Genomic DNA, 27,893 nt, shown 5'->3' with positions numbered 1-27,893 from the left:
ACAGCAGACCGACAGCGTAACGCCGTAGAAAATTTCCCACAAATATTATGTTATGAAAGTCACTCAGCAGTTTACACAAGTTCACATACACATTGGCCATCGGGTCTGTCCAAAATCTTAAGTCTCTATGTGAAAGTTTAGTTAAAGATGAGTTTCTATTAAACTAATTTACCCGTGCTTTTTGTATATATTTGTTCCTGTGGAGAGAAAAATTAAGAATACTTGGATTTTGTGTAGTATTATAGGCCAGGTTCAGGTGCGGCTGCATGGGCTTATACGTTATTAGGCAACGGCTGGTGGTCCGCTAACGGACCGATAGATATTACAGCTGGCTTGTAAGTCCAGCGGAATGCCGACAGCAGTACCGCCGGAGGAAATATTGGATAGCTTTTGTGCAGAATTGGCGGGAAGTTACCTTACCAAACTGGCACAATTAACAGAATAATATTTTCCTAAAACCTATATTCGCCAATAACTATAGGGTAATTAAAGATTGAGCTAACTCAAAGTAGTTAAATTTTGCTTACCATCCAATGTTATATATATTATCATACACTACATAATATTTGAAGGGGAAAAAAATACTGATCGAACGAGTCTGACGGATACCACATGAAGAAATCTTGGCAAGCATTTGGGCAAAATGGGCGGGTAATACCCTTAAGCACAGGAACACTTACAAAATAATATTTTCAACAAATTCAAATTCTGAAATAAATATTAGCAATAACGTTATAAGCGATATTCAAATACTTTAATAAATTTCAACTATCCCAAGAAGTATTTATTAATCAACAATTTAGCGTAGTTGAGAGAAAACAGTTCAGAAAACATTTTTCACTGATCGAACGAGCCTAGTATAACTGGCATCCAATCGCTAAACCGCACTGCTCAGTGTCCTCAGATATAGCAGCTAGTTTGAAAAGCGGTCGCTTTCGTAATCCGTTACAACTCTTTCGATGTTGGATATCCTGATCAATTGTTTTGAAAGTACTTGCAGTCTGCAGATACAAATTTGCTTAAGAGGTATGTACCTGTTTTTTCTTACTAAGGGTTGACAGTTGTACATTTGATTTCGCAAGTATTTGAAGTGACTATTTTTTAAATAAACTTAGACGTAATCTAGCGTTAGGCTAGAATGTATCGCTTAATGAGAAGCCTTTCGCGGTGTATGAATTACACCTAGCCTACATTTGTAGGTGTTAATTGTGTTAGGCTGAGCAATAACGATCACACATAAAGGTAAACTAATGACCGTTGTTTGTATAATAGCTAGGTTATGCAATGTAATGCGGAAACATTTGTTTGCTGACTGTATTAGAAGAAAACTGTTATCTGCAGAAGGTTAATACTGTAAATATTACTAGATGACTATGGAAGGCTTCCTCCTAATTTTAAATATCATATTCTGAAATATATATTACTTTACTAGTAGTACAGTACTACTACTAGTTACTACTAGTAGTGGTAGTACACTAGTACTAGGGGCCTAGGCCTAGTTTTAAATCATTTGGTATGTTACAGTATTGAAAAATCATGGTCATCCATAACTTTTAAGAAATAATGTGCTGTTTTATTTGTTTATAGCTAGGCCTAGGCTAGTTAAGAAGGTAAAGACTCAATGTTAAAACCTTATTAATAATATAGGGCCTAAGTATGGTTGTTTTTAAATATCAGGAATGGGTTGGTGGTTAAATCTTTTTGGATTTCATGTTTAGTGCTTAGGCTTCAAAGTTTTTGTGACCAATTAAGCATTTTGGAGAACAATAGGTCATCGTCATCATAGTTTATGAGTACTCATGTGGAGTATAGTGATACCCAGTAGCGTAGGAAGGTACTTTTGAGTGGGGGGCTTAAGAGACTGATGGCCGGCCTGGGGGGAGGGTGCAATATGGCACACTTCAACACCCACTCAATTTTGTAAACTTAATTTTGTATTTTCACCTGGCCTTAGATGCAATTTGGTGCTCCAAGTGAGATTTTTTTCTCATTTGGGAATGAAAAAGGGGTTTTCTGACTTGCGAAGCCAGGGGGGAGGGCGGAATGATACTTCCGCCCCTCCACAGTTTTCACTGGGGGGCTGGCGCCCCCATCCCCCCCCCCCCCCGGTTCCTACGCTCTTGGTGATACCAACCAACACGATAATGAAAAATATTTCATATCTAGCCTCTAGGCTTCTAAAAAAATTGTGGTTGCCTTATCTCTTTTTGTTGCTTTTTGTCTTAGCTACTGTCAATTTGAAATATTTGCATTGGGTCTATTCCATGTGCTCAGTTTCTGGTGAATCATTCTGCACATGATTTCCAAGAAAATAACTGCCTACATTGAAGTGATCCTCAGTTAAAGTAAAGTATATTTGCCCAATAGCTGAACTGCCTCTGTGCTATGTCTGTACTGCGTTTCTATGGAAAGTTACTTTAAAGGGTTCAAAGTTTAAAGTGCTGCGGGGAGAACTGTTTAAATTCCTTGGCAATAAATCATTGAAAGCATAGTTAGTGGAGGTAGTTTAGGTTCAATTTGCCCCTCTATTGTATTCCCAAATGAATTAAATGGCAATGAAAGTAGATACAACTTTCGGCAAGCAGGAAGGTATGTTATTCTGTTTAAAAAGCTCTGCAGACAGAGTAACGAATAACATGATTTGTCTGTATTTGATGATGTAAATTTGACATTATATAATAGTTCTCCCCCCCCCCCCAAAAAAAAATAATAATAATCCAAGGGTTAATGCCCATTGTAAGTAATGGATACAGAATGAAGAGCTCTAGATTATTGTTTTTGGTTCTTTTTTTGCAGTAGATTAACAGGGAAAAAATGACTCATGTGAAATCCCTGGCGAACTAAACAAGGAAAATACAAAATGAGGTTGATGGGCATGTCAACACTGTTTTACAAGAAACATGCAATAATGATAACAACTTTGAGCTGCATGATGACACAGTTGAAGTTATTAGTGAAAGGATTCTAAGTATATAAAGGAGCCACAGATAGCCATTCCTCTCCTGCACAATATGTTGTTGTGAACTTATTTACTGTTTTTAACTTTAATTTGAAGTATGGAAACACCAAAGTATGCTGCTGTTGTTGTTTTTTGAGGAAGATGGAGTCAGCAGATTAAATCACAATTTATCAATTTTTCCAGATCAGGATTTCAGGAACTAAGTTAGAAGCCAGCGCGTTACTATTCCTGTGGGATCTTTGGAGGAATTTAATAACCTGGATGACTCTATTGAAACAAACAAGGCTTTGGAAAGATATTTGGTAAGTCAGTTTAAAAGTGTAAGGAAAGTAATCAGAAAACAGTTTTCCAGAGTGTAATGTTAGTTTATCATTATAAATTTGAAGCCAAGTCAGGTTTTATTGTGTCAGTGGTCTGTACAAAATAAAATATTTCCTGAGGGGCTAATTTCCTTTTCCTGGGAGACAATTAAAACTCTAAGGTAGTAACAGACATGAAAGCATTTAGGTAACAAGAGTTTGGCCAGAAATGATTTTACATTGCGGTGCATTCTACAAAAGTGGGCTGTTAAATCAATCTTGTTTTTGACTGGACCCAGAAAGGAACATTGCAGCACTGCATTGCTAGTTCCTCTTAAAATATTGATAAGAAATTAGCAAAAGATGCCAAAGTTTGGATGAAATAGAATTACTTGAATATTTCTGTTTGTATAATAATTATTGAATGGTTTCTGATTAACTTTTCTTTCTTTTTGTTGTTTCAAGAAGAGAAGACTATCAATTCTTGGTGGCAACACGTTGAAGGAGTGCGTTAAAAGAATCATGGGTGATTTATTGGCAAATGCAGTTGCTACCACACTGAACTGGACATGTACCACTGGGAAAACAGCCTTTGCGAAGCTGCATGTATGAAATACATAATTGAAAGTGAGTTTATATGTGTCATTTTTGTTTTCAGCAGCAGTGAAGAGAACCTTGAGTTGTGGGGAGGGGGTTGTGCATTTGACTCATGGATCGGCCAGCTTTTCAATGCAAAACCCCATCAACGAGAATTCTTGCTTTAATATACATTGAATTCTGGTCATTTAAATAAGTTACTACAAATATATTTTGATGTAAGATGTGTTGTTTCAGATGCAGTTGAAAAGCAGCATTCAGCATTGATTTTAAAGTTAATTCACCATATGATTTTATTGACCCGTCCATTGTCACTTTCTTTCCCAATTGATGGGACCTGGATTTGCAACAGTAATGCATGTGTTCAGTATAAAATGAAAGAAAGTGACTGTCAAATGCAAAGGAAATATTTCGTATATCACTGAAAAAATGGTAAATGTGTGAAAATGTGAATAATGTAGTTTAACCAATTGTGATCATAATGTGAGACCCCAGCCGATACTCATAGCTAGTGTTACAGTTGGCACAGTAATTATCAAAAAGCTGTGACACGTTGAACTAAGAGTCAGACAGGTGAAAATTTGCAGTAATTTAAAAAAAAAAAAAAATTAGTATATTAAATTTTATAATTTAAATTTTTTTTTTTTAAATTTGCATTTACAAAAAACTTGCCACCTGTAACACATGTTACTGTGTTACGAGCAGTTACAGTAGTAACTGATGCATGGTTGTGGAACATGAACAGTAGTAACTGTCCTAGCTATGAGTATCGGGTAACCCATTATTGGCTTCATTTTATTGCTTGTGTAGAATGCAATCTTTTATGTAATGTTTTGTGTAATGTGTTTTGTATTAACAGAAGCTGTACGGAGGAACTGCACAATCGACTTCATCTGATATTCAGGCGGCGGTGGTTAGATTTCTGAAGGATGCATCAGATTGTGAGGGAGGGCGAAAATCTCGGACTTCACCACAAACAGTTGACGAGTGAATTTCTTTAGTGCTGTTGCAATATTTAACGCTGGAACTCATTTTCTCGCTTTGTAATTTATAGGCGTAATAAAATGATAGCAACTAATTTCACTGTGTTAGTCATTATTTCTTCATATGTAACCGCATGTGTAATTCAGTAAAATCTGCAGGTAGACCAATAGCTCTGTTCTAGTAGTACACCCCAAACAAGCTGGCTCTCTTGCTAGCATTCCCTTGACAATGTGCTGGGACAAAACCAGATATTTGACGGACAGTTTTCTACCGGAACACAGATATTTGGTTAGCAATTCATGTGAAGATCTCTGCCTAGCGGGTTGCTGGCGAAATACCAGATTTGGGCTAGCAGGTCGCTTGAACACTGGATATTAGCTAGTGGATAGCCAATGGCTCTCTCTGACAGAAATTCAGCGGTACTCCGGTGGTAAGCTTGCGTTTCTCCGGCGGTCTGCTGGTAGTACACCGGCGGAAAACTGGCGTTTCTTCGGCGGTCTGCTGGTGGAACACTGACGGTACACCAGCGGTACGCTGGCATTTCTTTGGCGGTCTACTGGTGGAACACCGGCGGTACGCTGGAGTTTCTTCGGCGGTCTGCTGGTGGAACACTGGCGGTACACCGGCGGAACGCTGGCGTTTCTTCGGCGGTACACTGGCGTTTCTCTGGCGGTACACCGGCGGTACGCTGGCGTTTCTTCGGCGGTCTGCTTGTGAAACACTGGCGGTACGCTGGCGTTTCTCCGGCGGTCTTCTGGCGTAGTCGCCGGCGGACCGCCGGATTAAAGCTGGCCAAATCTCTGGCGTTCCGCCGGCTTTCCCCGCCGGTGGACCGCCAGTGGTGCAGCTGGCGGGCCGCCGGTGGACCGCTAGCATGATGTTTTCTGGGTATATATATATATATATATATATATAATATTTATATATATATATTTAATATTTATATATATATATATATATTTAATATTTATATATATATAATATATATGTATTGTCTTGAGTTGTCGTGAAATCGGCCTGTTGATGCTAATTAGTATGACCCTTTAAGCACTATGGTTTACGCTGGGGCCGCTCGTTATGACCTTGTTAGTGAGAGATAAATGATTATTGTGATGGTCGGTGGAGAGAAGTTTTACTGATGAACAAAATACGCATCGTCCTTTGTAAAAAAGTTTTGTATGAGTATTTTTGTTTAATACTACGAATCGGAGGGGAGGGGGGCACACTTGGCGACGCCATTGGATTCTGCATAGGCCCTGTGCCTAAATGTTTTGCGGACCGCAGGTGAGTACGATTGTAACTTTTGAAATCTGCTGTTGGCCTTCATGGTATCCATGTGTCAAATGACCTCTGGTTTTGTCCACATTGCAAGGGGAAGGGTGGTTTATAAGGAAAACTCAAAGACAGTTCATCCTCCATTGTGAACGGGGAAATTACCAGCTGGTGACCAATTTGTCTTCTTGAGAAAAGGCCATTGGTAAAATAACCCCAATAACACTACTTCGTGCACGGTACTAGAATTTTCTGTCATTAAAAACGAACAGTCGTGGTAGTGATATACAGTCTGTACACAGTACAAAACAGTCAGAAAATGATAGACATACAGTTATAACAAATGATAGCAGCGCAGTCTGGTTCAAGTTGTTTGGTCAGTCACCCAACACTTACAAGCTCTCATTCACAACATCTGCTGGTAGATGATTAAACGTTAATGCTAGCTGAGATAGACAGTATGTTGGATTATGAACTCGAGGAAGACAAAATGTAAGATTCATATTCTTCTCGTTCCACCAGGTTTTACACTCTAAAAGCTTGTTTTATTATGAGGTGTTTAATATAGAGTAGTGCCTACTAACACAACGTTACGTAGGTTAAGCAATACATGTACAATAATACATGCATCGGAAGGCTAGGTTTAGGCTAGACCAAACTTAATAAAAGGCCTAGGCTAGGTCTAGCCTAGGCCTATAATATAGTTAACCAAAATCTGCAGCCTATTGTAGGCTTTTGTTACTGTTACTAGTGTTACTGTTAGGGAAGAACAGGCCCACTGTAAAAGTGTACAATCAAATCGCAATCTGCTTCTGGGTAAAACAAACTGAACTATTAAGTATTGCTTCTTAATGGCAAGAACTAAGTAAAGGCTAAAGTGGTATAAACTTATGTCACTCGTTAGGCGGCTAGCGTAGGTCTACGTTTAGTAGTATAGCCCCAAGCATAAATTATCTAATGTGAGACAATGCAGGCTTAGTCCTAGCCAATAGCCATAGGTCCTACTCCTAGCTGATAGCTAGGAAATGTGTCTTCCATGCAGCTTTGGTTTGGGGCCATTCCATACAAAGTCAACAAGTTAACAGATATTCTGACAAGATCACCTCTTGGTCGTACAGTATCATGTAACATTGTGGTCAAAGATGCACTTATATGTTATTTGATAGTGTATTATGTATGTGGATTAAAGTGTGAAACGTGTTTAACAACTTGACTTATAAATATGGCAGCTACAGTACAGTGTCTATCAGTATCAGTGCAGCAATGTACATGTGTTAACACCACACAAAGCTATGGAAGATACAAAATTACAGTACACCATATAATGCATGGTGTACTGTGTCAGTTCTGAACTGGTTCATGCATTTGTAATCAGCTGTTTGATTATTTCAATGAAGATAAGATCTTTGAAAGTGAAGATTGTGGTTTGCTGTTGACAAATGTATCACTGACGTAAACCTGAGACTTGTGGTTCACATATTTACGCGTGGACTGTGGCTGATATATGATCATGACAGTAGTTATGATAACAATGTATGTACAAGGAGAGGGCCAAGTGTTCAGTGGCTATGACAGTAGTTATAACAAGAATGTACGTACCAGAAAAGGGCCAAGTGTTCAGTGCTACCGTGGAACCCTTCTAACATATGTCCCTCAGTGGAAAGTAATGAGCTTGTTTTTAAGATGGAAACATCACCAAATACATCCTGTTTTTTATCTCATTCACCATATGGCTAGGGTGGCTGGCAAAAGATATTCCACCGGCCAAAGTAAAAGAAACACAGGCCTGCCACTGATAATGTTACGTTTTAAGTTGCAGACATGTACTGTGCAGTGTGGGCTAATGAAAGTTAGGCCAACATAGTATTTCTTGGCATTAGTCAAACCTTTCTGAACTTCAGTAAAAGTACTCAGTATATTTACCCAAAAATATGACAAGGTACAAAAGTAAGAGCATGTGACAGAATCGTGAACATGTTCAACACTCTGCTTTATCTCAAGCAATCTTGAATGAACATTGGCAGCTCTGCTGCTTTCTTTGGCTATGAAGGTTGTTTGGCTTCTGTCAGAAAATGAAAGAAGCAAAAGATATAAGGAAGTCTGTACATATAGGTATTAGAAAGACTTAGTACTGAGCGCTAGGTAAGACTATAATGGGAAGGTAAGAGGACTAAAGACTAACAAGGTTAGGGAGGTACTTAGACCCACTTTTTTTTTCTTCATAAAAGTAGTTTTTTACCTCCTAGCTTAATTAAAAAAATTAAGAAATTTGGTAATGATCTAGGATCACTAATGCAGACAAACTTGTCAGCAACATTTCCACCAGTTGCTTCTTGAAATGAAATAAGTAATTGAGCAACTGCTGTGATAATTCACATATTGGCTGTAACAAGTTTAACCTTGTGTTTTATCAATCAGTGCAGTATGGACTGTCATATAACATGAACTTCTGCAGGATAAGATCCTACCACATTCACCTTCTCTGTAGTTCAGTCTCTTAGCATTTGCCAGTGACTTGCCATATTACACACTCATTTAATAATGATATCATTTATAATTTATATTCCTTCTCGCATGTTGCAGGGGAATGCAGGCTGTACCTGGCTCAGTGACTCTCGCAAAGGACTCTCAGAACCTAATTGGTATCAGTATAGGCGGTGGAGCACCCCTGTGTCCATGTATTTACATCGTCCAGATATTTGACAACACCCCGGCTGCCAAGGAGGGCAGTCTGGCAGCCGGGGATGAACTTGTTGCAGTAAATAATAAAAGTGTCAAAGGTCGCACAAAGGTAGAGGTTGCTCGCATGATCCAAGCCATCAAGGTAAAATATGTTTATTTTATTTTATGTTTTGTTTTTTTTGTTACCAAGTCATCCACTTAAATTTTAAATCTGATGTGATCATAAGAGTATAATTTTCAAAATGAAAATAAAAGATACAAATTAACACTAAAGAGATGTATGCTACTGTATCTGGTTCATTATAAAGTAGAATCATTAGGTCCTTCATGATACAAAGTGACAATTCAGAGTATGAACTTTTTTTGTTATCCTTTTTAGAATGGTAATTTGGAAACTGCTTTTGATGTTCTTTGAATAGTTAAATGTTATGGAAAGTTGTTACCCAAAACTGAACACATTTCTAAGGCTTTTGCTAGGGTTACCACTTACCAGTTCAATTTGTACTACTGTAGGTACAGAAGATTGAGTGGTTGTCAACTTGATAGAATGATTGAGGGAAGGTGGGGGAGGTTCAGGACAGGGGGTTTTCTTGCAAGTAATCAAACCAAATGAGGACTTTTGAGTGATGTTCTTTCTGCTTTGATGTTATTGAGTCTTCTCATAGACATTTAATAATATGTACAGTATGGAAACACTGAAAGTAAAATCTGGCCTGCTGTTGTCTTTTTTCTTTGCAGACAGAGGTCACATTGAGTTACAACAAGTTGCAAGCAGACCAAAAGCAAGGGAAAACCTTGGACATTGTCTTAAAGAAAGTGAAACATAGAATGGTTGAAAATATGAGTTCCTCCACGGCAGATGCTTTGGGCTTGAGCAGAGCGATCTTGTGTAATGGTGAGTCTATCTTGTTAGGCACAAACAGTGGGAATTGTTTTGTTTACTGTAATCTTGTTGGATAAACTTTGAGATCCAGTCAAAGTGGATGCCAAATTTGTTAGCATCATAATTAGTCCAGATTTTTCAAGCAGACCTCTTCTAGGCAATCAACCATCTAGGCTGTAAGCTGCTATTTTGTGTAAATTCATCTGGAGTGTGTGCTTACCAGGAGGATAGATTTGTAAGTTGATGAAAGAAAATGGTAAGATTTTCATGATCCTGTTTGGACTGGAAACAATTTTGCACTCATAATAAAGATACATCTATGGTGTTTTGGTAAACCTCATCTGCAGTGATGATTCCTCACTCTATGATCTGGTTCCAGAGATATCCATAAAATTAAAACCAAGCTTAGTTCAAACAAAACAAGAAAGATTGACACCTTTTGAAATGTAACATGCTATAAATTTGCTGATTCCTGGAAATAGGAACTAAGTTTGCATCAGTGATGATCACTAAATCTTCCAAACTGTTTAAATTATGGATCATTTTTGGATTTTCTATTCCTTTATTTGTAGATGTACTCATCAAAAAGTTAGAAGAGCTGCAGAAGACGGCTAATCTTTACAAAGGCCTGATCGAACACAGTAAAAAGATGCTGAGGTCTTTCTACGACCTCTCACAGTCCCACAAAGGTAAGTTCTGTTCGGGTAACAGCAGCAAAGTCCCACACCACGTCTTTTGGAAAGTTAGAATAAGAGGGCTATTCCGGAGGCAGACTATGTATTATACTCATTATATCTAGAAAGAGAGCGTGGTGGCCAATTGGCTAAGGCGTCGGACTCGTGATCCAAGGATTGCTTGTTCGATTCATGCCTAGTTCATTACGTTGTGTCCTTGGGCAAGATGCTTCATCTCACTTGCCTCTCTCCACCCAGGGGTTAAATGGGTACCTGTGAGGTAACTTGTCATTGGATGCAGTAAATAACTGGGGCCGACTGGAGGGATTGTCTCTGGGACAGGTTATCATTGACCAGGAGTAATGTAACGTCTGTAAAGCGCTTTGAGACCTATCGCTGGTGTAAAGCGCTATATAAAAATCAAATATTATTATTATTATCGTTAGAAAGAGAAAAATATTTTACAATTTTATGTGAAACCCCCATCTCAATATCTTGTCCCTGACTCGAATTATGGCTGATTGAATGTAACCTATTTTGACTAGCTAAACCTGTTAGTACACCTCGATTGAGTTGCCGTGATGGACATCACTTGCTCTGCTGTTGATAGATCTGCACTCACAAAATCTTTTGTCATACAAAATGCCACGAGTTATGCAGAAATTTTTCCAACAATTTTGTTAAGCAATTAATGTCGGTCACCAGAATATCTCTTTTCAGAATTAACATATGGCTTCTCCAGCAATCTGTCGCGTTGCTTTCAACCGATACCATAAACCTGACAATGTCAGCCGTTCACTTTCATAATCCAGTATCAAATAAACATAGCAAAGGTCAAATTGTTCAAAATTTCAGAATTGCATTTGTTTTGCATGTAGTCCCAATAATATTTAAATGAAACAGTGTCTGGGCGATGAGAGGTTGAGATCAGAATCACATTAGCCCCTGGCTGATTAGCATTGGGAGAGTGTCACCATTGCGATCTTATGTTGAGTGAGTGGTCGATAAGTTTGGTAAACTGTTCTTCCAGTCAAACATTGGCATATCTCTGGCATAGTCACCAGTGTTGTATCCTATCTAAAACCCTATAGAGCAGGGGTTCCCTAACTGGGGTCCATCCCAGGGTTTTCGTGAGACATTTCTGAAAGTCAAAACTAGAGTACTTTTTGTTGAACTAAAATCTGATATATCATATAATTTAGTAATGTACAAAAATCGTACCTATCAACAAACTCTTTTCGCGTGCCATACGCATATGTTGCCATAGTGTAGTACAGTACCGTGCATGTGATAAAAAACTGAATTAAGAAACAGACACAGGGGGCTGTTATACGTATTATTGTATAATAATGACCCAGCTCGTGTCTCGAAAAGTTGGGGGTTCGTGGATAACACTGACATCCACAGGGGGTTCATGGGGATAAAGTTAGGGAAACCCTGCTATATAGCAAATGAAATCTTCTTGGGTTGTTAAAAAGGAAGCCTGTGAGGAGGGGAGCATGTAATGCCTCTTCCCTTTTTGTCCAGATCTCTGGAGCCCTCCTCCCCTCTCCCCCTCCTCCCCACTCAGGACCTTAACGGATTGCTAGGTTGGGAAGTTGAATTCTAGCAGTGGCTGTTTGTATTTAAACCATACGATATCCCAGAACCATTTTGCACATGCTTTAGAAACTGGTTGGTGTTTATACATTCAGGAAGCAGTGTTACCATACATTGATATCTATTTATTAATACCATCCATCCATACTGCTATTATAGTATTGCTGCTTTGCATAATTGTTCAATATTGAGCAAAACATAAATTTTGTGTAAAAATTTATAACGACAACAATGATTATTGCAAAACCAATGAAACAAAGTAGGCTCATAAATAATTTCTGCGGAGATGAGAATTTATATAAAAATTTGTCAATATATCTTGCAGCATTTGGAGATCTCTTCTCACTGATAGGAGCAAGGGAACCCCAACCCAAGGCGTGCGATGCATTCCAGACGTTCGGAGAAGCTCACAGGAATATGGAAAAATATGGCATTCATCTCCTCCGGATATGCAAACCTGTAAGTTTAAAAGTGGTCTCTTCCCCTCGGGCTAGTTTACGTGGACGACCAGTGGTTTCCTCATTACAGTTTACCACATCAAGATGGAAGGTTACAAAGCGAATTAAAAGATCGCTGAAGTTGTTTGCAGAACTGGACAGCTTAGCTTGCCATTTATGCTTTGAAGATTGACTCTCTAATTTGTGAAGACCTCACCTCTTGAAAATATTAAGAAAAAAAATAAAATTCTAAGGCCTCCCAGCAGTTGAACGTGAATATATAAAAGACTCAAATATTGTTTGGTATCAACCATAGTTCTGCATTTGGCACCACACTTGACTGGCCGTGACGACTTTATGTCGGTGTTATCAGTGTCTGTGTTATTGGTGTCATCGATGTCAGTGATAGAGATCATCAATGCCGACGTAAGCCATATTGTGCTGTTACCAACAAAGCTGCGACTCATGAAATTTATGAGCCGAGTACATCTGTCCCTAGAGTGTTTTTACAAACTATATCCAGAGTTGTAATGAATTACTTCATTTTAAGATCGGGTCAATTCACTACAAGTCATTCATCTGCCTTGTGTTATAGACTCAAGTAATTGCATTATCTCAGATATGGGAAAGAATTTTCACTGTCTTGAAAATTTTTCTTATCTTCTCTTCTTTTTTAGTGTTTTTTTTTTTTATGACGTAGTAGCACCTTCGATTATGTTATATGGAATTGTTGTGCTTTATTTATACATTTTTTAATCATTATTATGATTATTTCATTTTGAAAAATAGTGACACAAGTAATGCCTTTAAGGAACTCTGAAATTGCTAAAGGAATGAAATGATCATGTAGATTCTTGTGGAATGATAGAAGTTGAGTCACTAAGAATTATTGGAAAAGCCAAATTTTAGACTAGACTATGCTACTGTACAGGTGTTATTAATCTATCTGCCACGCAGAGATGTTCATTGTCAGTTTCATAGGAATCCAAGAACTAGATAATAAATATAGAGAAATGTAGCATTTATTGCAAAGAAATTTCCATTTTGAAATACTCCCATCTCTATGAAGTCTAGGCATATGTCTTTTAGTGTTAATCCACATGTTAGATGCCATGAATTATACTTCCACCACGAAAAAAAAATCATTTGATCTGTAAAAGAGAGACAACGTTTGGTTCCATTTTACCTGACATTCTATATTTATTTAAAAAGGACTGTATCAGTTCATTGATTATTCACGCCCAAATCTTTGGAAAGTACCTTAACTTTCTTTTGCTAAATGAATCTTCAGTGACTCCTCCAATGAAGCTTAAATGTTTCACAAGACATCAGCAATCACCATCTTAGTTTGCCCACCACCTTTTACTTTCCCATTAGCATATTCAGAAATAAATACCAAAAAAATAAAATAAACTGTGACTTAAAAATATGGTCATATTATTGGCAGAGAATATTTCGATACTTTAGGTAACCCTGCTTAGCTATTGCCAATCCTTAGGCGCCCTGCAAAGGGTATTTAAAATATTCCTTACTCATTTCTACTCCCTGTTTTGCCCCCCTCCCCCTCTACTCTTTCCTGTTGTTTAACATCAACGTCAACACCACCTCTCTCTGCTCGATACAGTCTTGTACTTTTTACATGTATCTAGGGATCATATCTGGTATTTTATCTCTAGGATCTCTCCACTCTGTATCGCTCGAGGTCTGAATCTCTCGATTACGATCACGCTATTTTTACTTTTTATTTTTTTTTCACTTTTGCAGATGTTAGCTGATCTCGGTACATTCCTCACCAAGGCCATCCCAGACACGAAGCTGACTATCAAGAAATACGCTGACGTCAAATTTGAATATTTGGTAAGACGATTTTAGGATTACAATTCACGTCGGCATGATGGATCTTGAATCGTCTGTATGACAGCTGTGGCTAACGGTGATGTGATTGATCAGCGCAATGAAATTTAAATAATTGGTATCATAAAGATAATTTAAGATGACAACATATTTTCAGTTCACTTCAAAGAAAAAAAAGGAGAAAATAGGAAGAAAGCAAAAGCCCTTTTGTTTGGCCATAACAGGATTCAAACCGGTTTATGATTAGAAGTCATTTGCTCTGCTAGCAACACTGAGGTATCCAAACCCTTAGATGCAATCAATATGTAAACATTGGTTTTCTCGAGGGGGGGGGGTATAGGGGGCGCAAGATGCATGCCAAAGCACCTTGCATTTGGAATAACCATGCATCGCATCAGAAATTAGTAATGATGAGGTTTCACATGAAATTTCAATTGGGTTTCTAAAATAACATGTAATTTATAAGGACAATGGAAATTTCACTAAAAGAAAAAATTATGAGCAATTTGACAAGAAAGGAACATTTTAAAGAAAATAAATAAGTAACTAAATCAATCAATCATAAATAAATCAATAAATAACTGCAAGCATAAAAACGTTTTGATGAAAAGTCTTCACAGTAGCAGCAGGGTGTCTCTTTTAATTAGCAAAATTGTTCAACCCTGTTCAACCCCATTTTCAGTCATTTTCAGTTGGTTTTCACTCACATGCCTTGTTTATTTTATTTTGGCATGTCTTCTATTCCTTGGAAGTAGATACTGTTTGTAATTATCCTAATATAACTAACTGACTGATTACCTTGATTCCTAAAGGTAATGAAGTTTGGTCTAGGCATCACTTCTAGACTTATCTTCAATATTCGTAAAGAAGGTATTGACACTTTTGAGCTGTCAAATACTATGCTACTACGTCAAACATTTACATATGACCACTTAAAGGATGTAAAGACTCGCGCAAAAAGAAACGTCTAATGCCGGTAATCTGACCTAGTTTCAAATGAGGTGTAACAGAAGTGTTAGACACCACCATCGATCCCAGAAAATATGCACACAGCTTGCTACCTTCGGTAATTAGACACTTGTGTACAGTCAGTATATACAGCTGCGGTCAAAATGGACATTTCAGGTCCAGCTGAAGATAACAAGGTATCACGTTTCATTACTGTCTGCATTTTGTAGTGACAATCAGAAAACTTCACTTGCAAGCAACGGAAAGTTAACTTTTACAGAGCGCGGCACATGGTTGGGGCGAGTCGTCAATGCCTTTAAATAGTTTCATACTGCCTCTGTAGTAATACCATCTGCTCAACAAGCTCCTGTCAGGTTTTTGCAGGTTTCGTATCACGCAACAATTCACACCTCTGCTTGCAGATATCCGCACGAAATGTCATACTTTGTGAAGAATATACATGACAGAAGCATGTGTTTTTTGCTGGTGGAAATGATTAATTTTTTCCCTCATGCATATATGCATAAATTTATGCCCAACTGTGATTAATAAGGTGTTCCTTTTCCCCAAACTCATAAATATTCAAAAAATTCATGTTTTGCAATGTAGTTTGTCGTTTTGCAAATAAATATTTACAGATGTTGTCAACTTTCACCATCAGGTAACTAAATTTGATATATCCATAGCAAGGCATTGCGTCACAGAAGTGCTTTCTGGGATTTGAATATTAGGTTTTACCCCAAAAATAAGTATGGTGGAACAAGCTATAAAACCTCCAGGTATTCAACAGTTCAGAATACAGTAGCACCGCCTGTGTGTCTTCATTCGTAAGCTCATTTAGCCTATAGACAAGGAATGAGTTGTTACAGTAGGGTGTGCATTGATTGCCAAACTGAGTCTTTTTTACATCTTGTCTGAAAAATTGATATCTAAATAAAAAAAGTAAAACATATTGACATACTAATAGGTAGGAGAGCATTTTGGCAGCAGAAATTCCTAAGCTTTGCCAACAGTACATATATGATTCTGAATAACAAGGTTGTCATCAGGTGATTAATCATAATTTATGATAAAGCTATTCAATATTCAGGGTTGACCAATCACCTTGACTTTAAATCACTGATATAATTTAAAGCTAAAACAAATTTACATAAAAAACTATGCTATACTAATTAATTTACCATGAAATAGTTCAACTAAATTAATTGGCTTTATCTAACAGAAGAGTACTATTATTAACCACAAAAAGAAAGAAGAAAAAAAAAAACTATAACAGCAAAAGATGAAAATGCATTATTGAGCAACACTTGGGTTTTTACCATGTAACATCTCACACACAAGAACATGCCTATCCCAAGTGCATTGCATAACTGATGTTACAATTAAAGTTCATACAGTGTATGTAACTCATCAAGATAGACATCAAAACTTTAGCATAGTTGAGTCTTACACTGTGATATTAACAGATATAACCATGTACAGTAAGACCCACATATTCTACAGAAAAGCATGATGAATATTCATGTATAAAGTACTACTTACTTTCATTTAGTGAATCGTAGGGTTAAGTGGAATATCTATACATATGCACCTATTGTACTTTGCTGATAGTTAAAAAGCGTTTTACAATATCCAGCGCTTTGTAATCTTAAACTACTGTGGGAGTGAGGGCTCTTTGAGTTCTACTACTGATAGATGCATACACTGTGTTGACACAACAAAGCTGGTAAAAACATAACGTTTGGTGACAGTTCACAGTTGCTCTGGTCAGTAAATGACTACTGCACAAAAAAACCAATGTAAGTCTATACTTGAAAATTCATGACAATAAAAATATCATGTCATGTTTAAATATATATATATATATTTATTCAAAATTTCAAAAGCAATCACCAACCATGTTTAAACTGTTAACTTTTCAAGTACCAAAATACCAAAATCAATTTTACTACTCATTCTGCAGGGCGAACCCCCCTTCCATCCCCCAGTCCATCCCCTCCCCTGCCACGAAAAAACAGCAATATCACAAGAAAACCGTCTGTTTAAATGTGAATGCTCTTATATGGTTAGGAATACCTTGTGAGCGTGTAATATCTTCAGTAAATGATGATTGTTCTTTGGGATGTCTATCTCAGTAGATTCTATCAAATTGTCATTATTCTTAAGTAGCTTTGTGGATGATTCATCTGTAGAGGAAACATGACAGGAAGCCGGCCTGCAGCTTTGCCGGCTCAATCCAGCGTTCAAATTCCATTAAATACAACTCTTTAGTTTTATTGGAAATTTTTTTAAATTTTCATTTTGAGGCCTTTTATTAAAAACAAAAATCATGAGGGAGAAATCTGACATCGTTAATACATACTGATTCCTTCCAGCAGAACTGTGTCAGTTTGAAGTTTCCCTGTGTTACACACACACACACACAGAAAAATGGAAAATATGATGTAGTACTCTTTTGTGTATGTGATTAAAAGGAATTATTTGGTTTGCTCATATTTGAAATCTCTTAAATATGTTTTGTCATGTATGTATTTAGATCCTCCTGCAAGCAGGAACTCACGAAGAAGCCTCATTGGCTTATCAAAGCCGCAAGCTGACCGAAGTCAGTCTCTTAGATTCATATTCACGTCCATGATTATAAATTGTCAATCGTCAACAACTCTATAACTGGACGACATACATTAATCTTGGAGTGACTCGAACTAGTGTCATATGTTAAGCAATCATGTCCCAGATAGGACTGGTCAGCATGATCAGTCTAATGTTGAGAGTTGTAGCAGCAAACTTCAAAGCTCCTACCAAAATGACTTGATCTTGTGCTTTTCATTATTTTGGATAAATTATTTGTAAAAAATGAATTGCTTGTCTCTCCTCCTGAAAGAGTCTAGTATGATTCTCATCAGTTTTGAAGAGTTTAGGAGATTGAGCAATATAATTTTTTTTTTCTTTTTTTTTTCTCTATTTCTCCCTTTCTCTCTCTATATTGTTTGTTCTTATTTTTGGTTAATTCTGCAACTGTAAATTATGGCAAAGAAATGAAAGTTCAGGCAAATGCCTTGCTGAAGCCACAGGGAAGTAAAAACTACTAACATCCCATGCAACAATCGTGCGTTCATTCGGGGAATATTCTTTTTCCAGTATTGCATAGCAAAATTCTATGCAAAATGTCCATATAACTGTACCAACTTTTCAACCCTGCCTTCCTCCCTTTGCTTTTTGTAAATTACAAATTGAATGACTCTTTTCATGATTGTAATGTACCTAGTGTAAAAGCCATAGGACTTTCTAGATGATACGTTTATGTAGGTAAGGTTACCAACATCATTTGCATTTGCCTAAGGAATCTACTGTAGGTTCCTCATGTTCAGTAGAGCTAACATTTCACTCTGCCTTTACATTTACAGTTGACATTTACAGTAGTAATTTGTAAGGGTTTAGCATTCCTTCACTTTACCAGTGGAAGGATGGCATCATTCTTTTTTTTAATATCGACCGCCTGCTGTACGCAATTAGTCTGTCACAGTGTGTTATGACTTAGGATGACTTTTACTCAAGAGTCTCAACCACCCCCCTCCCTATGCCCCCACTCCCACTACTCATCTTCCTTTAAGAAACATTAATATAAAAAATCCTTCCAATGGTTATACCAGTTTCAGCAGTTGCAAGAAGAAGAACTTAGGTTAGACTGGTTAGCCTTCAAAAATCTGCCCAGTAGGGACTGTTCGGTATAGAGTATTAAACAACATTAATTGAAATTGACTATTGTTCAAAGACTGTGTTCTGCACATAGTTCAAGACATTTGATTTCTGAAAGGGTTGCTGCTGTTTTAAAGCCCTTTTTTTTGGGGGGGGTGGGGGGGTTGAGATGAATAAGCTGATTAAAAGTCTGTCAAGTATTAGACGCAGCGTTTCCATTTACTGAGAGGAATAATGCTACAAGGCATGCATCTGTTTCAAAAGGGAAACCATTCTGTACAAGGAAATTGGTAAAAAATATTGTTGAAGAGTTACAAGTTCACAGAACTTCATGGGAGACTTTAAATACGTTCTTTTTTGGTTAAGAACTTTGTCTCATGGGATGTTTAATAATTTGTTTTAATTGTTTAAAGATTCGTTTTGCAGTAGAAGACAGTTTTACATATATCTTAGAATATGAAATTGTATAAATTTGTCTCGATAATCCTCAGTGGTGTGACTATCATGGAATGATTAAAAAAAATGGATTCAATCAAATGTGGCATATCCAGTACCTCGATGAAGGGTTTTACTGGTACTCTGTGGAAATTTTTGTTTTCCTTGCTGGATATTCGACATAGTTTTGGTTTACTTTTGTCTCAATCAGTTTTAAGCTTGTTTATGTTTATTTATTATAATTAATTACTTTATTGTTATTTATTTCTTTATCAGTCATTCTGCCTGAAGGTGAAGGAAATGGATGATGAGGAATATGCCTACGCTACCCTGGGAGAACCTCTCTACAGAGTAGAAACTGGTAACTATGAATATAGGTAAGGTCATCAAAATTAATCTCAAATTTAGATCTCACTGGAAAAAAAGCTACTATGAGGTTTCCTCTCTCCTAAGTACTGAATAGATATTTATCATTGCATAAAATAGTTTGCATAATGGAGAATTACTATCTTTTTACATATTTTGTTTCTTTCATAAAAGTGGACAGATTGTACTGTACATCAGACTTCCAACTACAGTAGCACACATACATACTGTATGTAAGGTTACACAAAACTAAGTGCTCAACATACAATCATGTTACTGCAATGTCATAAGAGTAAACAGGGGGGACATGCATGGGGGAGGGAGATAGAGTGAAGGATGAGAGGAATGTAGGTAGAAGAAGGAATGAGGAGAGGGAGTGGGGAGATGGGAATGAGGAGAGGGAATGGGGAGATGGGAATGAGGAGAGGGAGTGGGGAGATGGGAATGAAGAGAGGGAGTGGGGAGATGGGAATGAGGAGAGGGAGTGGGGAGATGGGAATGAAGAGAGGGAGTGGGGAGATGGGAATGAGGAGAGGGAGTGGGGAGATGGGAATGAGGAGAGGGAGTGGGGAGATGGGAATGAGGAGAGGGAGTGGGGAGATGGGAATGAGGAGAGGGAGTGGGGAGATGGGAATGAGGAGAGGGAGTGGGGAGATGGGAATGAGGAGAGGGAGTGGGGAGATGGGAATGAGGAGAGGGAGTGGGGAGATGGGAATGAAGAGAGGGAGTGGGGAGATGGGAATGAGGAGAGGGAGTGGGGAGATGGGAATGAGGAGAGGGAGTGGGGAGATGGGAATGAAGAGAGGGAGTGGGGAGATGGGAATGAGGAGAGGGAGTGGGGAGATGGGAATGAGGAGAGGGAGTGGGGAGATGGGAATGAGGAGAGGGAGTGGGGAGATGGGAATGAGGAGAGGGAGTGGGGAGATGGGAATGAGGAGAGGGAGTGGGGAGATGGGAATGAAGAGAGGGAGTGGGGAGATGGGAATGAAGAGAGGGAGTGGGGAGATGGGAATGAGGAGAGGGAGTGGGGAGATGGGAATGAGGAGAGGGAGTGGGGAGATGGGAATGAGGAGAGTGAGTGGGGAGATGGGAATGAGGAGAGGGAGTGGGGAGATGGGAATGAGGAGAGGGAGTGGGGAGATGGGAATGAGGAGAGGGAGTGGGGAGATGGGAATGAGGAGAGGGAGTGGGGAGATGGGAATGAGGAGAGGGAGTGGGGAGATGGGAATGAAGAGAGGGAGTGGGGAGATGGGAATGAGGAGAGGGAGTGGGGAGATGGGAATGAGGAGAGGGAGTGGGGAGATGGGAATGAGGAGAGGGAGTGGGGAGATGGGAATGAAGAGAGGGAGTGGGGAGATGGGAATGAGGAGAGGGAGTGGGGAGATGGGAATGAGGAGAGGGAGTGGGGAGATGGGAATGAGGAGAGGGAGTGGGGAGATGGGAATGAGGAGAGGGAGTGGGGAGATGGGAATGAGGAGAGGGAGTGGGGAGATGGGAATGAAGAGAGGGAGTGGGGAGATGGGAATGAGGAGAGGGAGTGGGGAGATGGGAATGAGGAGAGGGAGTGGGGAGATGGGAATGAGGAGAGGGAGTGGGGAGATGGGAATGAGGAGAGGGAGTGGGGAGATGGGAATGAAGAGAGGGAGTGGGGAGATGGGAATGAGGAGAGCGAGTGGGGAGATGGGAATGAGGAGAGGGAGTGGGGAGATGGGAATGAGGAGAGGGAGTGGGGAGATGGGAATGAGGAGAGGGAGTGGGGAGATGGGAATGAGGAGAGGGAGTGGGGAGATGGGAATGAGGAGAGGGAGTGGGGAGATGGGAATGAGGAGAGGGAGTGGGGAGATGGGAATGAGGAGAGGGAGTGGGGAGATGGGAATGAAGAGAGGGAGTGGGGAGATGGGAATGAGGAGAGGGAGTGGGGAGATGGGAATGAGGAGAGGGAGTGGGGAGATGGGAATGAGGAGAGGGAGTGGGGAGATGGGAATGAGGAGAGGGAGTGGGGAGATGGGAATGAGGAGAGGGAGTGGGGAGATGGGAATGAGGAGAGGGAGTGGGGAGATGGGAATGAGGAGAGGGAGTGGGGAGATGGGAATGAAGAGAGGGAGTGGGGAGATGGGAATGAGGAGAGGGAGTGGGGAGATGGGAATGAGGAGAGGGAGTGGGGAGATGGGAATGAGGAGAGGGAGTGGGGAGATGGGAATGAGGAGAGGGAGTGGGGAGATGGGAATGAAGAGAGGGAGTGGGGAGATGGGAATGAGGAGAGGGAGTGGGGAGATGGGAATGAGGAGAGGGAGTGGGGAGATGGGAATGAGGAGAGGGAGTGGGGAGATGGGAATGAAGAGAGGGAGTGGGGAGATGGGAATGAGGAGAGGGAGTGGGGAGATGGGAATGAGGAGAGGGAGTGGGGAGATGGGAATGAGGAGAGGGAGTGGGGAGATGGGAATGAGGAGAGGGAGTGGGGAGATGGGAATGAAGAGAGGGAGTGGGGAGATGGGAATGAGGAGAGGGAGTGGGGAGATGGGAATGAGGAGAGGGAGTGGGGAGATGGGAATGAAGAGAGGGAGTGGGGAGATGGGAATGAGGAGAGGGAGTGGGGAGATGGGAATGAAGAGAGGGAGTGGGGAGATGGGAATGAGGAGAGGGAGTGGGGAGATGGGAATGAGGAGAGGGAGTGGGGAGATGGGAATGAGGAGAGGGAGTGGGGAGATGGGAATGAGGAGAGGGAGTGGGGAGATGGGAATGAGGAGAGGGAGTGGGGAGATGGGAATGAAGAGAGGGAGTGGGGAGATGGGAATGAGGAGAGGGAGTGGGGAGATGGGAATGAGGAGAGGGAGTGGGGAGATGGGAATGAGGAGAGGGAGTGGGGAGATGGGAATGAGGAGAGGGAGTGGGGAGATGGGAATGAGGAGAGGGAGTGGGGAGATGGGAATGAGGAGAGGGAGTGGGGAGATGGGAATGAGGAGAGGGAGTGGGGAGATGGGAATGAAGAGAGGGAGTGGGGAGATGGGAATGAGGAGAGGGAGTGGGGAGATGGGAATGAGGAGAGGGAGTGGGGAGATGGGAATGAGGAGAGGGAGTGGGGAGATGGGAATGAGGAGAGGGAGTGGGGAGATGGGAATGAGGAGAGGGAGTGGGGAGATGGGAATGAGGAGAGGGAGTGGGGAGATGGGAATGAGGAGAGGGAGTGGGGAGATGGGAATGAGGAGAGGGAGTGGGGAGATGGGAATGAGGAGAGCGAGTGGGGAGATGGGAATGAGGAGAGTGAGTGGGGAGATGGGAATGAGGAGAGGGAGTGGTGGCGGAGAGAGAAGAGAGACTTGGTGCATACTGTAGATTAAGGTAGAGAGTTTACCAATAATGCAGTAGAAGCCACTCATCAGTAGCAAGGAATAATTTATTTGGTATCACATTGTAAAATTATAAGCAAAATGGTCAGACTGTTTTCATGCAATACAAATATGTATTGTTTGTGTTTGCAAAACAGGTCTTAGTATTCAGAAAAACCTCCAAATTTAATATCTAAAAACTTCATAATTTTCTGAGTAGCTGCGAAAAACTACAAGTAAACGGGAAATGGCAATGAGTTGCTGTACGTAGCAATCGGTGCTCATCTACCAAGTTGAACATCTGCCCTATCACTAGCTCCCACCTCAAATATAATGTAGAAATTGTAGAGCGTATGGAAATTTACCATAAACCTGGCAGCCTGACTTTTGCATAAATTTGCATTTATGTACCCCTGCCCCCCCTACCCCACAATTCCCAGCCCTCAACCGAATTAGCTTTTCACATTTGTTTGTATGTATCAAATTACATTGCCTTAGTGAAAAAAAAAGGTATAGAAGAAAGATAGAAGGGGAAAAAAAAAAAACCTTCCTTGTTTAAAATTTTATAGAGTAAATTTCTGTTAAGGAGGACAGAGTCAACGCCGACTAAATTCGCAAAGTGAGATGGATGGCAGTCTACAAAAAATAAAGTGAGTTTTGATATGACCTAGAGCGGCATATCACAGCATTCATCACCACCGACTAGTCTTCCTTGTGAGATAACTCGTTTACAATGATTCTGACCGCAATATGTCCGTCAAGAATCATTTCTGATTTGAGATAAATGTTTCCAAAGTCTATGAGAGACTCTCCAAAACCTCTTGGTTTGTCCCCACAAGTCACTCCATCTTTCTTCAATCATGCCTCAAATTTTCTCAATTTTTTTTTTTTCGGCGAGCGGTGTAGTTTTTTTTTCCGTTAAACAAGGTCAACTTCCCGACAGCTGCCTGCTCCTGAGAGGTTCCTAGTCTATTTTGCATATATAAAAACCCCAAGCAAGTAAATAATTTTTCTGGGCTTAAAACAGGTTATACTTCAAAATTGAAAAAGAATAGACGTTGAAAACCATTTGATGTGCCCTTGGCAAGACAAAAAAAGGGGCTGTGATTTGCAACAAGACATGAGATGATTTATCGCCACAAAGTACGAGTGTCGAACATAATTAGTATTTAATATAAACTGTTCTTACTGTATTCTTGAGAAAAGTAGCCACAAAATTAAAACAGTGATTAGATACAAACCCTTTGCAACGTGTATTTTTTGCATCGTGAAAGTAATATCTACATTTTCTGCACAGACTGATAAAGGTTTAATTTGATATTTTACTTCATCCTGTGGTTCTTTGGAGACTTTACATCCTGTGCAGAATAAAACCCACTGCACAGTGCCCCAACTGAATGAACTCGTCTGTCGTGACCTACTATTTGATGTTTGTGACGACTCGTATTCTCGCTACTGAACCCATCACACTGGCCGATTGAACAGCACACATAAGAACTGATTTCTGTTAATAACCGCTGCTGGTTTTGGTCACCTTTTTATTGTCTTTTCAGATAATTATTGTCTTGATTAGTGACATTGTATAAATTATGAAGTTAAAGTGGTAAACCACAACCCATTAGCAAATGCCAGTAAGAAGATAAACGCCACACGTTCAGTATTCCAGACATGACGTCAAAGTTATGTAAAATCGTGTTCAGTTGTAGTCTTAAGCACACACACACTGCCTGACTATCGACAATTTACCAGATTAGGACGATTAAGTTGATTTGGGTTACAATCAGGTGGCCAGTGTGCAAGTGTGCAGTGTGTAAGTTTTCACATCACATTAGTAGTAAAGACATCTGTTGGTATGAAATGTTCTTGAGCATAAGACAAGAACTGCTGCATGTTTCTAATGACCAAATTAGGGTTAAACAAGTTGGCTATTTCCACGAACAGAAAGCCCCCATACATAATATCTAAAGTATAATTTCATCTTTTCATGGCCATATCATACGCAAGTACACAAGCTAGTCCACCGGTTACATGAAATAGACAATTACATCCCATCAAAATGTGAACATTTTGTGGAAACAAAATGCCCCTTAAATGCTCCATGTTAAAAGGAACTGATATGGTCCTGATGTTTTTCAAAGACCTAAATTAGCCTTCACAAAGTTGCATAGTGGTCAAATGGCTAAGGCAGTGGAATTTCCTTCTAAGGATTGCAGGTTTGGGTCAAGGATTGGCATTAACGGACCTGCTCTTTCACTTGAAAACCCCTTAGTGGTAGTTAAAGGCCAATGTCCATAAATTATTCTCATTATTTGAAATAAAGATACTTTTTTTGAGACATCTATTTGATCAACTATTTTTTATATTTTTTTTCAGGATTTTCTGTTTTTATTTTTGTAAGGATAATTAGGAAAACAATACATTGAGTATTATCTTTTCTTTGTGTCGTGTAGGCTCGTTCTGAGATGCCGACAGCTGGCCCGGGCCAAATTTGCTCAGATGCGGTCCGACGTGATGGTGAAGTTGGAACTTCTGGATTCGAAACATGGTGAGGGATTTGGAATAGGAATGTTACGAGAGTCTTTAAAGTGTCTCTCCTCAATACTTGAGATATGCCTCTCGCAGATGTCAGAATGAATATTTTGCACATTATCGTGTCCTTGTGGCAGCCATGCTTTAAATAAATTAAAAAACAAAGCCTATCATCGGCCTCTGATTGTCCAGCTATTTGTCCACCTGCCCTAGCTCTCTGCAGAAAAATGTAAAAGGTTTTAATTTTGCCCTTTAAGATCATTCACCTTAGAGGTATGAAGGTCACAAACTTCAGAAAAGGTGCATGTAATGGTTAGCTTTGGGTAATGAAATGGGTTTTATGGGGGGGGGGAGGCTAAGAAGTGAAAAACCATAGACCGATATTTCCACAATAAAGCTTCTCAATTTGTAACCACGATAGCCATTGGTTAGTATCTTACATTTTATGATAATGTTTATGAAGTAGTGCCTCTAATTGAATGATTTAAAATGCACTTTTGGATAATCATTGGCTATCAAGTTCTCTAGACTTAAGTGGAAAGGTGATAGTATTTTATAAAGCATTTTAATACAGTCATGGTTAACACAACCATCAATGTAAGAACCACTCAGCTCTTGTTGGCTATCTGGCTGGACTGGCAGTTTATCATCCATTGGTTTACCAACCTTTATGGGTCCCTAGACATTGGGGACCCTGGTTCAGCTAATCACCTGAACCACCTATCTCTACCCCTCGGAGTATATGAAGGTAATTACATGTCCATCCTTTTCCCTTTCGCAGTCCAAGACCTGGTCTTCCATCTGAACAGGTTGGTTTCAGCGATGGCACAGTATCTAAGAAATTGTCATCTCCAGATTAAGAGAGCAGAGGTCTTCCCCATAGAAGTGGACCTCCTGAGGACTACCATGGACTACACCCACGCCCACGACTTTGAAGACGGCTACGACGATGAAGAAGAGGAGAATGGAGGCCAGAATTCCAAGCCAGAGGAAGGAGAAGGGGTCGACCTAGTCGAAGAGAGCCAGGATCATAACCTGATAGACACGTCCTGAGTTCTAAGCAGGATCACAAACTTTACAGGAATTATTCTTCGTCTAGTCCTGAGAGGTCTTTAGCACTGCTGCATGTGTTACATTATGCTCTGTATGTTAGGATAGGGAATCAAGACTTGAAGTTAGACCTAGGTTAACATAAAAACTAGTTTAGCAGTTTATTTTGCTATTAGTTCAGTTCTTCATAGGAATTTTTCTGTCATTGAAAATATAAACTGCTCTGCATGGACACCCACAGAAAGTATCCAGTGGGGATTGGGGGGTGAGGGGTTCGTTGGGAAGCAAATGGTTAGGTTTTTGATAGCGGTTTAACCCCTGAAGAACTCTCTTTTTGACAATGCATTTTATTTTTCCATGAGTATTTAGCTTGTAGTTTGATTAAACCCTCAACAAGGTTTGGAAAAATTATCTGAAGGATTAAAGATCTTCAGGAGTCCCAATTAGGCAAGATGTTTAGCAGCCTTAGAAATGTCTTGGCTAACTACATCATCGATGAACCACATGAAGAATGATAAATATACATTTGAAGTCGAGTGATCTGGCCAGAGGTTTTCTGTATATGAAGAGGACTGGGAAAATCAATGGCTTTATACAATACTATAGTCTGCTACTTGCAATGAACAGAACAAAACTTTTTACGGCATTCCTACAAAGTACTTCGGCATGAAACCCTTTTCTCCAGTTTTCTGAATGTTCTACTGTGACCGGGGCATCAACAACTAGAAGAATTGCAATATGATACAATTATGTATAGTAAGGGTATCGGATTGGGATAATCCGGGACCTGGATTAATACAGGTCTGGGTAATCCAACCTGTATTGATTGTACATTGATAGTCGTGTATTATTTCCAGAACAGTGAGTATTCTATACTACTGATACTGATTGTACAGTTAAGCATTCTTAAAGAAATAGTTATCAGTGTCTGGTTTGTTAGAAAAGACAAATTATACGTTGATGTAAGAAGAGAGCTCTGAGTTTCAATTTAGTCAGACACATTCCCTACAAAATGCACTAGGTTTTTTTTTTTTTTTTTTTTGTATGGTTGTATGGGTTACAGGTTGTGAGTAAGGAAGTCGAGTGGAGACAAACATAAGCTTCGTCATTCAACTGAATCTTTTGTTTAACTCGTTGTAAATATAGATGTTATTAATTTATTTAACTGTATTTTTACAGTACTAAGCAAAAAATTGTTGATTCATTCAAGCATTATCAATGGAATTTTCGTCTATTTTCTGTCTTCGGGATAGGTTTCTGTGCAATAGCCGAAGGTCTTCAATAAAATAATTCTAACAATTCA

At 39.6% G+C, this 27,893-nt stretch overlaps 1 protein-coding gene and 1 long non-coding RNA gene across 2 annotated transcripts; both read left to right on the top strand.

Annotated features, from left to right (window-relative positions):
• Nucleotides 1-689: 689 nt before the first annotated feature.
• LOC139960559 (uncharacterized) lies at nucleotides 690-4,933 on the top strand. The gene is made up of 4 exons (XR_011790561.1): nucleotides 690-1,026; nucleotides 3,143-3,261; nucleotides 3,724-3,885; nucleotides 4,715-4,933. It is a non-coding gene; the product is annotated as an uncharacterized lncRNA (long non-coding RNA).
• A 1,511-nt stretch (nucleotides 4,934-6,444) lies between these two features.
• Nucleotides 6,445-27,893, top strand: LOC139960058 (PRKCA-binding protein-like). The gene is made up of 9 exons (XM_071958093.1): nucleotides 6,445-6,603; nucleotides 8,695-8,935; nucleotides 9,532-9,688; nucleotides 10,249-10,365; nucleotides 12,275-12,408; nucleotides 14,151-14,243; nucleotides 19,596-19,696; nucleotides 25,462-25,556; nucleotides 26,322-27,893. The coding sequence occupies exons 1-9, from the start codon at nucleotides 6,551-6,553 to the stop codon at nucleotides 26,591-26,593; spliced, it is 1,263 nt and encodes a 420-aa protein (XP_071814194.1). The 5' UTR covers nucleotides 6,445-6,550; the 3' UTR covers nucleotides 26,594-27,893.

The sequence above is a fragment of the Apostichopus japonicus genome, chromosome 19 (genome assembly GCF_037975245.1).
Source record: "Apostichopus japonicus isolate 1M-3 chromosome 19, ASM3797524v1, whole genome shotgun sequence".
Taxonomy (NCBI): domain Eukaryota; kingdom Metazoa; phylum Echinodermata; class Holothuroidea; order Aspidochirotida; family Stichopodidae; genus Apostichopus; species Apostichopus japonicus.
This window is presented reverse-complemented; position numbering and strand designations above follow the sequence as displayed.